Source organism: Macaca thibetana, chromosome 7, assembly GCF_024542745.1.
Source record: "Macaca thibetana thibetana isolate TM-01 chromosome 7, ASM2454274v1, whole genome shotgun sequence".
Taxonomy (NCBI): domain Eukaryota; kingdom Metazoa; phylum Chordata; class Mammalia; order Primates; family Cercopithecidae; genus Macaca; species Macaca thibetana.
In genome coordinates, this window is record NC_065584.1 from 146,427,301 (window position 1) to 146,441,580 (window position 14,280).

General features: G+C 35.4%; 1 protein-coding gene across 6 annotated transcripts in view; it reads right to left on the reverse strand.

Moving 5' to 3' along the window:
- The window catches only part of VPS13C (vacuolar protein sorting 13 homolog C), a 190,352-nt gene that overhangs the window by 172,718 nt on the left and 3,354 nt on the right, over positions 1–14,280 (reverse strand). For all 6 annotated transcript variants that reach the window (XM_050797231.1, XM_050797228.1, XM_050797226.1 and 3 more), the window contains exons 2-3: positions 4,062–4,105; positions 1,337–1,379 (exon numbers count right to left, since the gene is read on the reverse strand). Coding sequence is in view for 5 of the 6 variants with exons in the window: in XM_050797228.1 (XP_050653185.1) it covers positions 1,337–1,379; positions 4,062–4,105 (87 nt within the window). In the remaining variant the exon portion in view is untranslated. The remainder of the gene's footprint in view (positions 1–1,336; positions 1,380–4,061; positions 4,106–14,280) is intronic.

Consider the following 14,280-nt stretch of genomic DNA (forward strand, 5'->3'; position numbering starts at 1 on the left):
TACATATACACAGTGGAGTACTATTCAGCCATAAAAAGGAATGAGATCCTGCCATTTGCAACAACATGGATGGAACTGGAGGTCATTATGTTAAGTGAAATAAGCCAGGCACAAACAGACAAACTTCACATGTTCTCACTTATTTGTGGGAACTAAAAATTAAAACAATTGAACTCATGGAGACAGAGAGTAGAACAATGGTTACCAGAGGCTGGGAAGGGTAACAGGGGAGGATGGTTAATGAATATAAAAATATAGTTAGATGAAATGAATAAGACCTAGTATTTGATGGCACAATAGGGGGACTACAGTCAACAATAATTGATTGTACATTTAAAAATAACTAAAAGAGTATTAATTAGATTATTTGTAACACAAAGAAAGGATAAATACTTTGAGGTGACAGAAACCTCATTTACCCTGATGTGATTATTACACACTGCATGCCTGTATCAAAATATCTCATGTACACCATAAATATATATACCTACTATGTATCCACAAAAATTAAAAACAAAAAAATTTAATGGAAATAATAGACACTGGGGACTCCAAAAAGGGGTAGAGATTGAAGGAGGGGGGTGAGGGTTGAAAGATTACCTGCTGGATACAAAGTTCAATATCTGAGTGACAGATGCACTAGAAAGCCAATCCCTACTGTCACTCAATATATCCATGTAACAAACATACACATCAACAACCTAAATCCAAAATTTTAAAAAATATAAATTAAATAAATAAATAAAAATAAAAACCAGATAGCATGGACTAGATGGGAAGACTTGGTAGATTAAATTTCCTATTGAAAAATGTATTCAACAAAGATATATATTTACTTAGAGATGGTCTTAAGTGTAGGAGTTTAACTGCAAAGAGAGAGACTTTGTACTTACCAAAACATATCCTCCATACCACATTGCTGCATAATATATCAAGTGAAAATGGTTGAACAAAACATGAAGGAAATAAGCTACATTTACAGTTTATCTACTAGAGTTTGCAAATTATACTACTTTCACATTTAAAGAAAAAGCACATAAAACTTGGAAATCTAATTTGAAAATGAAGGTATGTTTTGTGTGGTGCAACCAAAGCCTGAAGACTGCAATTGCAGTTCAAATACCCTTCTATTTTCTACCTCGTCATAAAAAAATAGAAGTATGTACGTTTTATATGTAATATACATTAGGCTCAGAACTCGACAAGCTCTAATTAACATACGCAAAAAAAAAAAAACTCTCATACTTTTAGTCAAATTTTTTTATGTTAAATAACACAAGCAAAATAGAAAACGGAAAGGACTAAGAACAATTCAAATGAAGACTAAAGTACTTACCAATTTGGCCAGCCTTGACTTTAAAAGGAACATCCAATTCACTCTTCAGAAGAAAGAGAAAATGTAAAGGACATCTTAAATTATTAAGCCAACCCGAAAATAACTTTTGTGTGATCATTTAAATACACATCTCTAAAGAAAAAAAAAACCAAATTTTCCATATTTGAATAATTCATAAAGGACATGTTTTATAGCCCAAAAAAACGTTTTATAGGCCTGGTGTGGTGGCTCACACCTGTAATCCCAGCACTTTGGGAAGCTGAGGAGGGTGGATCACCTGAGGTCAGGAGTTCGAGACCAGCCTGGCCAACATGGGAAAACCCCATCTCTAGCCTGGTGTGGGGTGGCAGGTGCCTGTAATCCCAGCTAATCAGGAGGCTGAAGCAGGAGAATCGCTTGAACCCAGGAGGCGGAGGTTGCAGTGAGCTGGGATCGCGCCATTGTACTCCAGCCTGGGTGACAAGACGAAACTCTGCCTCAAAAATAAATTTATAACTTAAGCTTTGACTTTAAAGAAAGAATTCACAAGAGAAACAAAATGATAAATAGGAAAAATAGAAAAAGTTTGTAAATAACCAGGTAAACTGGTTACTTGTTTTAAGTAAACCAAATCAAATGGAAATTAAAATCAAATCAAATGAATTTAAACACATGGACAATGTTTATCTGAAATACTAGAACAGAAAAAAGAAGAGTCTTTTTGCATAAATTAGTTGAAAACAATACTGAACAACAGTTCTCTCTCAAATATTTAGTAAATGAATAAATTTAAAAAATCTTAGAAAAGCTAGATTCCCAATGTATTATTTACCAAATTAGCATTTCATTTAGATAAGTTACAGACAGGTACCAATAAATAATAACAAACTTTCACCTACCTATATTCCAAACAACTAGAAAGTTCAAATAACCTTTTTTGTTCAAAGAATACTAAACAATAACTGATATCCATAATGATCATCTGAGTCTTTAGAATTATTAAAAATTAAACCAGTCAGTACAGCCTTTCTGTTAGCTGTAACTTAATATATACTAACACTATAAAAATCTGACCACCAAAATATAGGTAATAATTAACTGAAATAATCAATTTACCTGATCATCTGATTACGTCTGAACTCTATGTAAACAGGAATTGAACAGAATACTATTATAACAGCTTTAGATAAAAAGTCTTTTTCAGACCAAAAAAAAAAAAAAAAATTCTTTGCTGCCAATAAGAGCAGCTCTGTCCTCCGGGAGGACAGGAAAGATAAATTCAAGGGACTTCACATTATACAGGATACAAACGGCAAACTACAAAAAGGTGGTCTCATGCTCATTTTAATCCTCCTGAAATAATTTTCACACAAAATAAATGTAAAGAACCCATATCAAATTAAAAACTCATCAATTTGGTTTAACTGGGGAAAGAAGCTACTTTGAATTAAAAATATAAATTACAAAAGAGTTTATTATATTTAATTACAACCAAAACTTGAATTAGGCTAAAACAGAGTTCAAATAATTTGTCTCCTAAGTATGTCAGATATATATCCTGTCACTACAATTCTATTTATATTGTCATAAATAGAGGAAAAAAACCTCTATTTCAATCTATAACAACAGAATCAGAAGGTCTAAATTTTTGTTTAAAATTTAAAAAGTTGTAGCATCCTATATAAAAAAGAGAAAAATATTTAAATATTTTGAGTACCTACTATGGGCCAGGCTCTGCTTCTCATCTTATTCAAGCCACAAAGACACAGAGATATTATATTGCTTTATAATTAACTCCACTGTACAGATGATTAAACTCATGCTAAAAGATCAAAGAAATTAAGAAGTTAGGCTGGGTGCAGTGCCTCACACCTGTAATCCCAACACTTTGGGAGGCCAAGGCAGGTGGATCACCTGAGGTCAGGAGTTGGGAGATCAGCCTGGCCAACACGGCAAAACCCTATCTCTACTAAAAATACAAAAATTACCCAGGCGTGGTGGCACGCGCCTGTAATCCCAGCTACTAGAGAGACTGAGGCAGAAGAATTGCTTGAACCTGGGAGGCGGAAGTTGCAGTGAGCTGAGATCATGCCACTGCACTCCAGCCTGGGCAACAGACTGAGACTCCAACTCACAAAATTAAAAAAATTAAAATAAGAGGTTAGAAACCTGTAAAAATTAAACAATAAACTCATTAAGTGACTTCATAAACTCACATTTAGCCGAATAAGCTAAACAGAAACCTAATTGGGCGGGGGAGGGCATTGTTTTGCTTGTTTTCAACTCAACAATAAATGACACAAATTACTTTCTGGAGCTGGAGTCCAGAAAATCCTATTTTACCTCTTAATATTACTATAATAAGGCTAGACTGTCAATATATTTCCAAAATATAATTATTTATTAGCTATGTTATTTAAAATCAAGCCCTCATTTAGCTCAAAAATATGTAAAGATACTTCCGAAGGAAAATATTTCTATAGGGAAAAAGTCAACTACAAAACTATATAGTCAAATTAGATTAAGGAGAAACACTCCGTTTCCAAGAGATATTATTTTGATTATTAGGGGAAACAATTTCTAAATCTTTAATCTCAGACTTTCCAACAGCAAATAGTTAAACAAGTAATCCTTTGAGTGATTCCATCACTTTATCTAGTACCTGGTATCAGATGCCTAGTAAACAAAGGTTTCTAAGAACTTACCAAATTAAGTGAGTTATTAGCATAGTTAAAAAAAAACTTACCAGGGCATTTTCTTTTATCTGTAGATTATCTAAAGCCACATTTCCTTTAAAAAAAAAAGAAACAGAGGAAAAATATTACAACATACCAATTAGTAAATCTATCATAATGTAGTGCCAAGCACTAAGAAACTGTGCTAAGTGTTAAGAATACAATGATAAACAAAGCTGACTTAAGAGGCTCCCAGCACAAAACAGTTGCTATATATGCTCATGAGTTATTAATTGTAGCATACTATAGGTTAATCCAGTGTAAAAGAAATTATAAAATACTAAACTAGCTAACATTTAAACAAACAATGGGAAAGAAGTTAGAGCTTTTTGGACAGAAGAACTTTAAGATAAAGAAAGTAGCCATCATTTTGAATGATTAAGCCAAAATCTCAAGATACAAAGAGATGATTACAAGGTCAGATCAATCATCCTGGGTTATTTAATATGGCATCAATTAACATTTTCTTCAGAAACATGGTGTTAGTCTTTCATGTCTCCAAACATTCTACCTTCCCAATGATTACTGTATGTGCTTCTAATATTCTTTAATCAGTCCAACTTTTATTATATTCATATGCTAAGTTATAAAAATACTATTACATGACTCAAATTTTAAACACTATTCCTATATTTGTTGATACACAATAGTTAAATATTCATGCTCACATAAAAATTTAAGGAAAAAGTTTTCATTTCACTTAAATTATGTTAAGGCTAATAAAACTATAGTTTCAACATTAAATGCAGGCATAAATTGCTGTTATATGTTTTCTTAATCATTTATGACACATTTATTTTTTAAAACCTATAGTAGCTATACTCCCCATTAATATTTTTCAATCAAGTAACTTTTTCTTCCGGGTATTTTGGAGTAAAATTAAAAGTATATTTGATTTGTTTACGTCATTTTAGAGATCTGCTTTTCCCAGATCTCAAAATTATTAAACAAACATTTATTAAGCACCCATTATATGTTAGGTGCTGGAAAGAGAAAGATTACTAGAACAATACCTCTGCTATGAAGGCACTCAAACAGCTTAGCAGAGGGGACTATGCAAAAGTAACTGCGGTTTTTGCTATTACTTTTAATGACAAAACTGCAACTACTTTTGCACCAACCTAACAATTCTCTAAAATTTTAGAAATATTCCAATAGAAGTGCACACAAGATGAAAAGGAGGAGCCACCTAACTGCCTAGGGAAATCAAGAACACACATAGGTTTAGGCTGGAAGGCTTAAGTAGTATTTACTGGGTGGATAAGAAAAGAGGGCAAATAGGTAAGTGTGAGTAAGGCACACTTTAGAAAGCACATATGTTTTGGTATAACTGGAGGGTATAATAAAAGGATACAAGATTAGTTCAGAAAGGTAGGCAAGGGCCAGACTAATGAAGAGCTTTCAGGATAAAAAATTGCAGACCCACCAAAACAAAGAGACAAAATATATAAAACAGAGATTATGATATTTTAGAATCATTACTCAACTGTCCTAAGGAATAACTATTGATCTGTCCAAGCAATTTAGCTACAAGGATATTTCAGTATTGGGAGGGAAAGAAGGAAGGACAGAAGGAGGGAGGGTGGGAGGAAAGCAAGGAAAGAAGGACCTAAAGATCTAAATGTCCAGCAAGAAGGCGTAACTCACAATACATCTATATTACAAATAAACAAAAAAAAGTAGAAAGACATGGGAACTTGTTCATAGAATACTGAGTTTTTAAAAAGTAAAAGAATGCCCAGATTGACCTAATTTTAAAAGTATCTATACATGCACAAGTGTGTGTGCATTCCACACATACACAGAAAAAAAATGAAAAACTGTCAGATGCCATAATGCTCACACTGGTTATTTCTATGTAATAAAGTTCATTTTCTGTGTATGTACAGTTCTCAAATTTTCTAAAATAAATTGTCAAAAACTATAATGAAGGAAGAAAAGGAGGAAAAAACTTCACAAATGGTAAGAAAATACTATAGTACATAGTAGGAGGGAAATGAAAGAATACAGTCAGTCAGGAAACTTCTATAATACACTGAAAAGAAATTAAAACCTAAAATAAGGCAGTAACTTCAGGATCAAAGAGGTAGAGTCACAGTAAAGAGTTATTTTGGAGGCAGATTTGACAGGATATCATCACTGCCCAGATGTAGGAATAATAAAGTAGTCATGGAAGACTAGTGTGTTCAGCAACCAGGGGGAAAAAGTCCTTACATATTATATATGCACTAAAATTACATGAAAACAAATATTCCTGGATTCAAATCTGTCACATGATGAATGACACAAAATTACAATTGAGAAATCTATTCTAGCCCACAGGGTAATCTGCACAGATGGTACTGCCTATCTGAAGCCATCCAAACTAGTTTAATAAGATCTAAGGCCATATGCAGACTTTCAACTCTGCTCATAAATTCTGACTGTTCTACCTAGTCATTCTCAATTGGTGGGCCAAGGGTCACCAGGAGTGATCAGAAATCATCTGCGTTGGGGATGAAGTCTTTATAACAATTGTTAAGGCACTAACACAATGTTTGTAAAAATATAAATATACTTATAAAAAATGGGCTGTTTCTGTTGCAGTGACACGTTACTTGTTTGATCAAGTAGTAGGATAGCAGGTGGTAGTTAAGATGTGAAATGTTGAAAACTACTAGTATGGCTAACAGAGTCAGACAAGTATATTTAGACAGACTGCCAGACAAAAAGAGATTGTACTTATTATTACTACTGGGTGGTAGAATTAAAGATAGATTTTTTATTAATATTTTTCAGTATTTTCTAGTTTTTATGATTAGATATTATTTTTATGTGAAATTATTATGGAAATTATAAGAAGGAAAATGCAGAAACAAAACAAAAGTAAATTCCCATGTCAATATGATTTAAATATTTTTATATAAATTTTTTCTATATCTAGTATTGCCTTACCCCCAGACACATAAGAATAACAAATAAATATTGGCTGGTGCACTGTGGCTCACACCTGTAATCCCAGTACTTTGGGAGGCCAAGGCAGGTGGATCACAAGGTCAGGAGTTTGCAACCAGCCTGGCCAACATGGTGAAACCCCGTCTCTACTAAAAAAAAACACAAAAATTCGCCGGGCATGGGCATGGTGGTGTAAGCCTGTAATCCCAACTGCTCGGGAGGCTGAGGCGGGAGAAATCGCTTGATCCAGGAGGCGGAGGTTGCAGTGAGCTGAGATCGTGCCACTGCACTCCAGCCTGGGTGACAGCAAGACTCCATCTCAGAAAAAAAAACAAAAAAACAAAAAAAGAAGTATCTATTTCTGCCACCCAGTCTGACAAATGCATACTTCCTCTTTGAAAATGTGAATGTTATCTAACAAACAGTAACTATAACAGTGAAATAAGCATAATACATTCTCCAGGTTATTTGCACTGAAGGAGGAGCTCTAGTTCTAATACAAAGAATAGGAAAAGAATAAGCAGTATAATTCAGATTAACACTGGCACCAGTATAAAGAGGTAAAAGTGCATTCCTTCGTTCCACCAGTAGATGAGCACTTATCTTGGTAAGGCACTGGACTAACAAGTACTCTCCACTAAACTGCATGCTATTCTGACTGATAAATATGCAGCAGTGTCATTCCATACCCTATGAATTCCAGAAATCCTGTTTAAAGAAAAAGAATTTATAAGACCAAGATTAAACCAGATCTCCCCTAAAAATCAACCATTTTATATTTAACTGAACACCGATGAAAAAGATTTCATTTTCCTTTTCAACCTTAAGACAACATAATAATACTATACAATGTAAATAACTTTACTGCTATAGCCAGATCACCAGGGCTAAGAACACATAGGAGTCATAGAAAGTTCTCAAAAAAACTGAAGGAAGGGTAAATATTTGTGTCTAATCTTAAAAAAAAAAAAAAAAAAACCGGGATATGGTGACTAATAATTGGAGATGAATAAACTTAACTCTGCCAGCAAGGAAAGCTCTAAAGCCAATCCCACAATCAAGCGGCTCTAATCTTGCCAAGTCTAAACAGATTAAGGTGACAGACAAGGAAATTCTGTGAAGTGATCTCCCTTATGTTGGACTGACAGGCCCACGAGAGGAGGCTAGACAGTATGCTTAGTAAGTAGGCTGTGCTTCAGAAGAGACCCCATATGATTCTCATTAATAAACTATAAATATTTTGGATGTGCATACACTGCTAGAAAGTCACCATAGTTTCGGCCGGGCGCGGTGGCTCAAGCCTGTAATCCCAGCACTTTGGGAGGCCGAGACGGGCGGATCACAAGGTCAGAAGATCGAGACCATCCTGGCTAACACGGTGAAACCCCGTCTCTACTAAAAAATACAAAAAACTAGCCGGGCGAGGTGGGGGGCGCCTGTAGTCCCAGCTACTCGGGAGGCTGAGGCAGGAGAATGGCGTGAACCCGGGAGGCGGAGCTTGCAGTGAGCGGAGATCGCGCTACTCCACTCCAGCCTGGGCGACAGAGCGAGACTCCGTCTCAAAAAAAAAAAGAAAGTCACCATAGTTTCAAAGCCAACCTTGAAAGACATTTTAAGAAATACACTAAAAGGGCCAGGTGCGGTGGCTCATGCCCTTAATCCCAACACTTTGGGAGACCAAGGCGATTGGATCACTTGAGCCCAGGAGTTGAAGACCAGCCTTGCCAACATGGCGAAACCCTGTCTCTACTAAAAAATACAAAAAATTAGCCAAGCATGATGGCAGGCACCTGTAATCCCAGATACTCGGGAGGCTGAGGCTGCAGAATCGCTCAAACCAGGAAGGCAGAGGTTGCAGTGAGTCAGGATCATGGCACTGCACTCTAGCCTCAGCAACAGAGCCAGAGTAAGACCCAGTCTCAAAAAAAAAAAAAAAAAAAAAACACTAAAAGGGTAAATCCTGTATCAAAATTTAGTATTCTTCTTCAGTGAACCAGAAGATGAAAATGTAAGTAAATTAGCTAATGACACAAAGAGTTGGAGTCATTGCAAAAAATAAAAAAGTAGAAATAGTTGCTAAATTATAGAAAACAACCAAGCTAGTATATTTATAAACAAAAATCAAATGGTACTGGCACAATATGGAAAAGCCTGCCTAAGTCCAAGAATGGCTTTTTAAATACATAGTGGCCTACAAAATAAGTAAGAAATATAGTCCTATTGTTAAATACCTCCAACCAGAAATAATCTCTCTAAACTTTTGCAGAAATTCAGGCTATACCTTTCTTATGGTACTTAACACTTAACTTTATATAAATCCGCAGTCTGATTATAAACTTTTTACTGATTCTCCTCAGAGTAGGTACTCAATAAATATTGACTCCAGAATGCATATTGTACTGGGGTGGAAACAACTACAATAAGATCATAAATCTTTATATTTTAGAAAACACTTTCAGATATATAGCATTACTTGATCCTCACAGCCTCCTAGGCAAGAAACAGGTTGTATATATTAAGCAATAGAAGCTGAGGCTTGGAGAGGTTAAATGACTAGCCCAAGAATTCTATGGCAACCTAATAGTAAGTGGTAGCCCCAAGGCTCAAATCTTACAACACTCAATGCTATGTTCAGAACAACACTGTTCTCCCAAATAGCAGAGCATAAAGGGCGCAGGATTTTAATTTAGAAGGTAATTCTACCTCCCTGGAAAACAAAAATGCCATAAAAGAATCAGACTCAGCATTCACAGGCCAGTGTGGTTGTTGGTTCCACTTTTGGTCTCTGTATTTTCAAAGAGATGTAAAAAAAATCCAAAACAAAAAGGATAACTAAAATTAGTGTAACAAGGGCACAGGCTGAAAGGCAGGATACAGTCAAGTGGGTTATGTTCAGAGTATAACCAGAAGAAAAGATAGTGCCACAGGGAAAAACAGATGCAGGAGATGGTATTACAAAATGGTCATTTTAGCACTTTTTAAAAATCTATTTTTTTCCTCAAAAGACAGAAGTTCTCAAGTTATGATTTAGAACTATTTGGGACCATAAGATTTTCAAATCTAAGCCCCTCTCACTTTATACATGAAGCTATTAAAGTCTAAAGAGATCTGGTAGTTTATCCAAGGTTATACAATTTTTTTGTGGCAGTACTAAGAATAGAATCTATGTCTCCGACTCCCAGGTCAACGTTCTTAATATAAAACATAGAGGTTAATCCAAAACTGCGATTAAACACAAAAACCATCCAACAAACAAAAACACCATGCTATACTCCATGAAACTAGCTTTGCATATAAAGAACAGTGAAATAAAGAATGCTATGTACTTATTTTTAAGATTTTGTTTATGTATCTATAAGATAAACATTATTTATTTGAAAGCATATCCAAATGTTCTGACACATTCATTTTCCAAGGAGGTGAGCTAAAGTAGATGATTGAACAGTTTTTTAAAGCATGAATCAAATTATTTTAATGATTTATGTTTTAGCAAAGAATACCAAAGAAAATATTATAGCTATTCATTTCACATGAATCTAGCTAGTCAACCCAAATTAACCAATCTAGACTCCTTTTAATGAGTTCACAGTGACTTTGTCTTCAGAGAGGAAGACAGGAAAAGTAAAGGAAACACTTCTGACTCTCACTCCTCCCATTTCCCTACTGAAACAGGAAGTTTTGGCAAAGAAAGGTAGAAAGCTGCAACATCACCACTGAACTTTCTCCCTTTCAATTCACTTCAGGGATCCTATAATATGGAGTAGTGTGGTAGAGCTTCCTAGCAGAATGGTTACCAAAGCACCAATTCTCAGTTCTAGTTCTAGAAAAGAAGTGAATTTGTAATTAGTAATGCTACTTAAATATGTGAAAAGGTGCTTAAATTTAAATTTTTATGCACTGCTTTAACTGGTAGTAACTGAGCCTAAATATATATTACACTATCAACCTTTTCATTATTGTTTATTTTATATGCAATAGGACAAGCTAATGAGAAATGTGGCCTCCACTACACCAAGTGTTGGCTGGGAGGAAAAGACTAAAGAAAATCCCTCTACAGGTTTAGAAATACCTAGATACTGCCATCTTTTATGTGTCAAAGCCAAAAAAAAAGCAAAAAGAGCTGCTTTTTCTTTCATTCTCAAGCTGCCCTACAGGTACCTCTTATGACAATATATTATAGTATATTAAACGATATATAATATATTAAGTATATGTTAGATATACTTAATATTGTTAAATTATATAATATATAGTCTAATATATACTATATATACACATATATATATACACAGTATATCAGCATGAGCCTGGAACTTCATTTATCTTGTCACTGTCATTGACTGTGGCTCCTTACTCACCAATATCGGTTGAAGAGCAGAATGAAAGATAAAGATACATTATTTAACTACCTTTTCTCACTATGAATGTGGAGGAAGCGGCAGTACCACTCATCCAATGAAGGATCTCACGTTGTTCTTGCCTTGCTCAAATCACAAAAGTTCAAAGACAGAAGAGATGACCTTGTCTAACCTTTTCACTTACAGATAAGCAACTAAGGGCCACTTGTCAGAGACATGCCAAAAGCCACACAACTAGACGGAAGCAGAGATGGAATAAGATTAAAGAGGTTGGCTCATTCCCAGTCCAGTGCTCATTCTCCTTTCTTATGCCGCGCTGCTCCAACAATATCTGGCAGCTCAAGGGGAAGTGTCAGGAGTGGGATAAAGGACAGCAGAGTAAAGAGCACAGGTTCAGTCCTGTGTGCAGGGCCACAGATTCTGAGGGCATTGCACTTGGCTTCTATTCCTGGTCACCAGAGTCACCCTGGTATCTAACATATCACAGCCTCTATGTTGATTCCACCTGTCCAGTGCAATTGACAACAACAGAGTTCTGAGTTCTGGAGGATTTTCCTGCTGACTGCACAGAAAATCATTTTGAAAAATCAAATTGACAAAGCTTCTACATTGCAACAATACTACTCAAATCAAATTGCAAAAGATGTGGCATTTCAACATACCTTTTCAAATATGTTACCCTTAAAACAATTATATCCTGGACACATCTCAATAGCTAAGGGCTATGCAATTTATCTCTTGGTACCAGTTTGTGGCGAACAAAAATCTAGATGAACCTTCCTACTTACGTAGGCAGTACATACGCACCAGGCACTTTTCTGAACCTTGAAAGCCTGACTTACAAACTAGCTGGCAGGTAATACTGTAAAAGTATAAGCATAAATTCAAAGGCAAATAGGGGTCTTATTTTAAAGAAATTTGTTTGGAAAATAAGAAATGTTTAGACACGTAATGATAGCTCTACACAAAATTATCACTCAATAGAAGATTGATACCTCTAAGAAAACCAAACACCACATGTTCTCACTCCTAAGTGGGATTTGAACAATGAGAACACACGGACACAAGGAAGGGAACATCACACACCAGGCCCTGTCAGGGGGTGGGGGCAAGGGGAGGGAGAGTATTATGACAAATACCTAATGCATGCAGGGCCTAAAACCTAGATGATGGGTTGATAGGTACAGCAAACCACTATGGCACATGTATACCTATGTAACAAACCTGCACGTTCTGCACATGTATCCCAGAACTTAAAGTTAAAAAAAAAAAAAAAGAAGAAGAAGAAGATTAATACCTCTAAAAGTCTGAAGTTAGAAGAAACATCCTTATGAAAATAAAACAAAGACTGTTTTCCATTACCCAGCTAGGTTTGTTAATCACATTATTATAATATCATCAACAATGACAAAAGATTTTGACATAATCTGTCTCACAAATACATTGAGTGTTATATATCCACTTTACAGATTAGGAGACTGAGAATTGAAATGTTGTGCCCAGGATCCCACAGCTAATAAATAATCAAGGTCTCAATTATCCACAGTGGCAAGGATTTTTAAAAGGAAATTCTGCTTAAATTACTTTTAAAATACGTAAGAATTGCTTGGCATTAAATCCATAAAGAATAGAAACAGAAAGACAATGTTTATTTGCTTTGCTTCTCAAATTTAAAGGCAACATCTAAAGATTACTTCCTGATTCTGGACATTCCAGTAATTTTCCCCAACCTTCTCAACTTTTTTTTTTTTTTTCTTTTTGAGACAGAGTCTCGCTCTGTCGCCAGGCTGGAGTACAGTGGCGCAATCTCTGCTCACTGCAATCTCTGCCGCCCAGGTTCATGCCATTCTCCTGCCTCAGCCTCCTGAGTAACTGGGACTACAGGCGCCCGCCACCATGCCCAGCTAATTTTTTGTATTTTTGTGTGTGTGTGTGGAGATGGGGTTTCACCGTGTTAGCCAGGATGGTCTCGATCTCCTGACCTCGTGATCTGCCTGCGTCGGCCTCCCAAAGTACTGGGATTACAGGTACGAGCCACAGCGCCCAGCCTCTCAACCTTTTTTAATTGTAAATTTCATTATGAATGTCTGTATATATATATATATGAATATATGCACAGTATGATCTTTTCCAAATCATGTAAACACAATATTTCAATTCTTAAAACTACTTCCAAAGATCACCCAAGCAATGATTATGCATTTTTATTGACATGATACCTTTCAGTCACTTAAGATATCAATTTCTCTCTCGAATTATAGATTTCATAAGAGTAATCTACTTCTTCCATGTCCTTTCTAACTCCTTACTACAATTTTTTCTGCACCCAGGAGGTCCCTTACAAACGCAGAAGACAATCTCAGTCTTCTCCTTAGATTAGGGTTTCTCAACTAACATTTTGAGCTGGACAATTCTTCATTGCAGGAAGTTGTCCTCTGCATTGTAGAATGTTTAGTACTCCGGGGTCTATCTGCTACATGCCAATAGCACACCTCTTCCCTCAGTGTGACAACCAAAAATGTCTCAGACACTGTCAAATATCCCCTGGGTACAAAGTCACCTCCCATTGAAAATCACTGCTTTAGGCTAGTTAGATATTCCAGTTAAGATGTATCAAAGTAGTTTATCAATTGATTCCAAAGAATAGTAAGATCAGGTATGTGAAATATTTACAAGATGAATTCTTCTTCCCTTTCTCAAGACTTGAAAATTCAACAACAGAAACAACAAAAAACTCTGTGAACTGTAAACCTTATCTGCTAAAGCAAATAGTTGTCAAACAAGATTATATACAATTTTCAATTTTTTTGTAAAACTTGTCAACATCATGGATATCATATCAGCTATTTTATTAAATTAATATTCCCATTTGTATACCCAAAAAAGTTTAAGACAAATTTCTTTAGCAATATTTTGAAAGAACAGGAAAAATCAACTC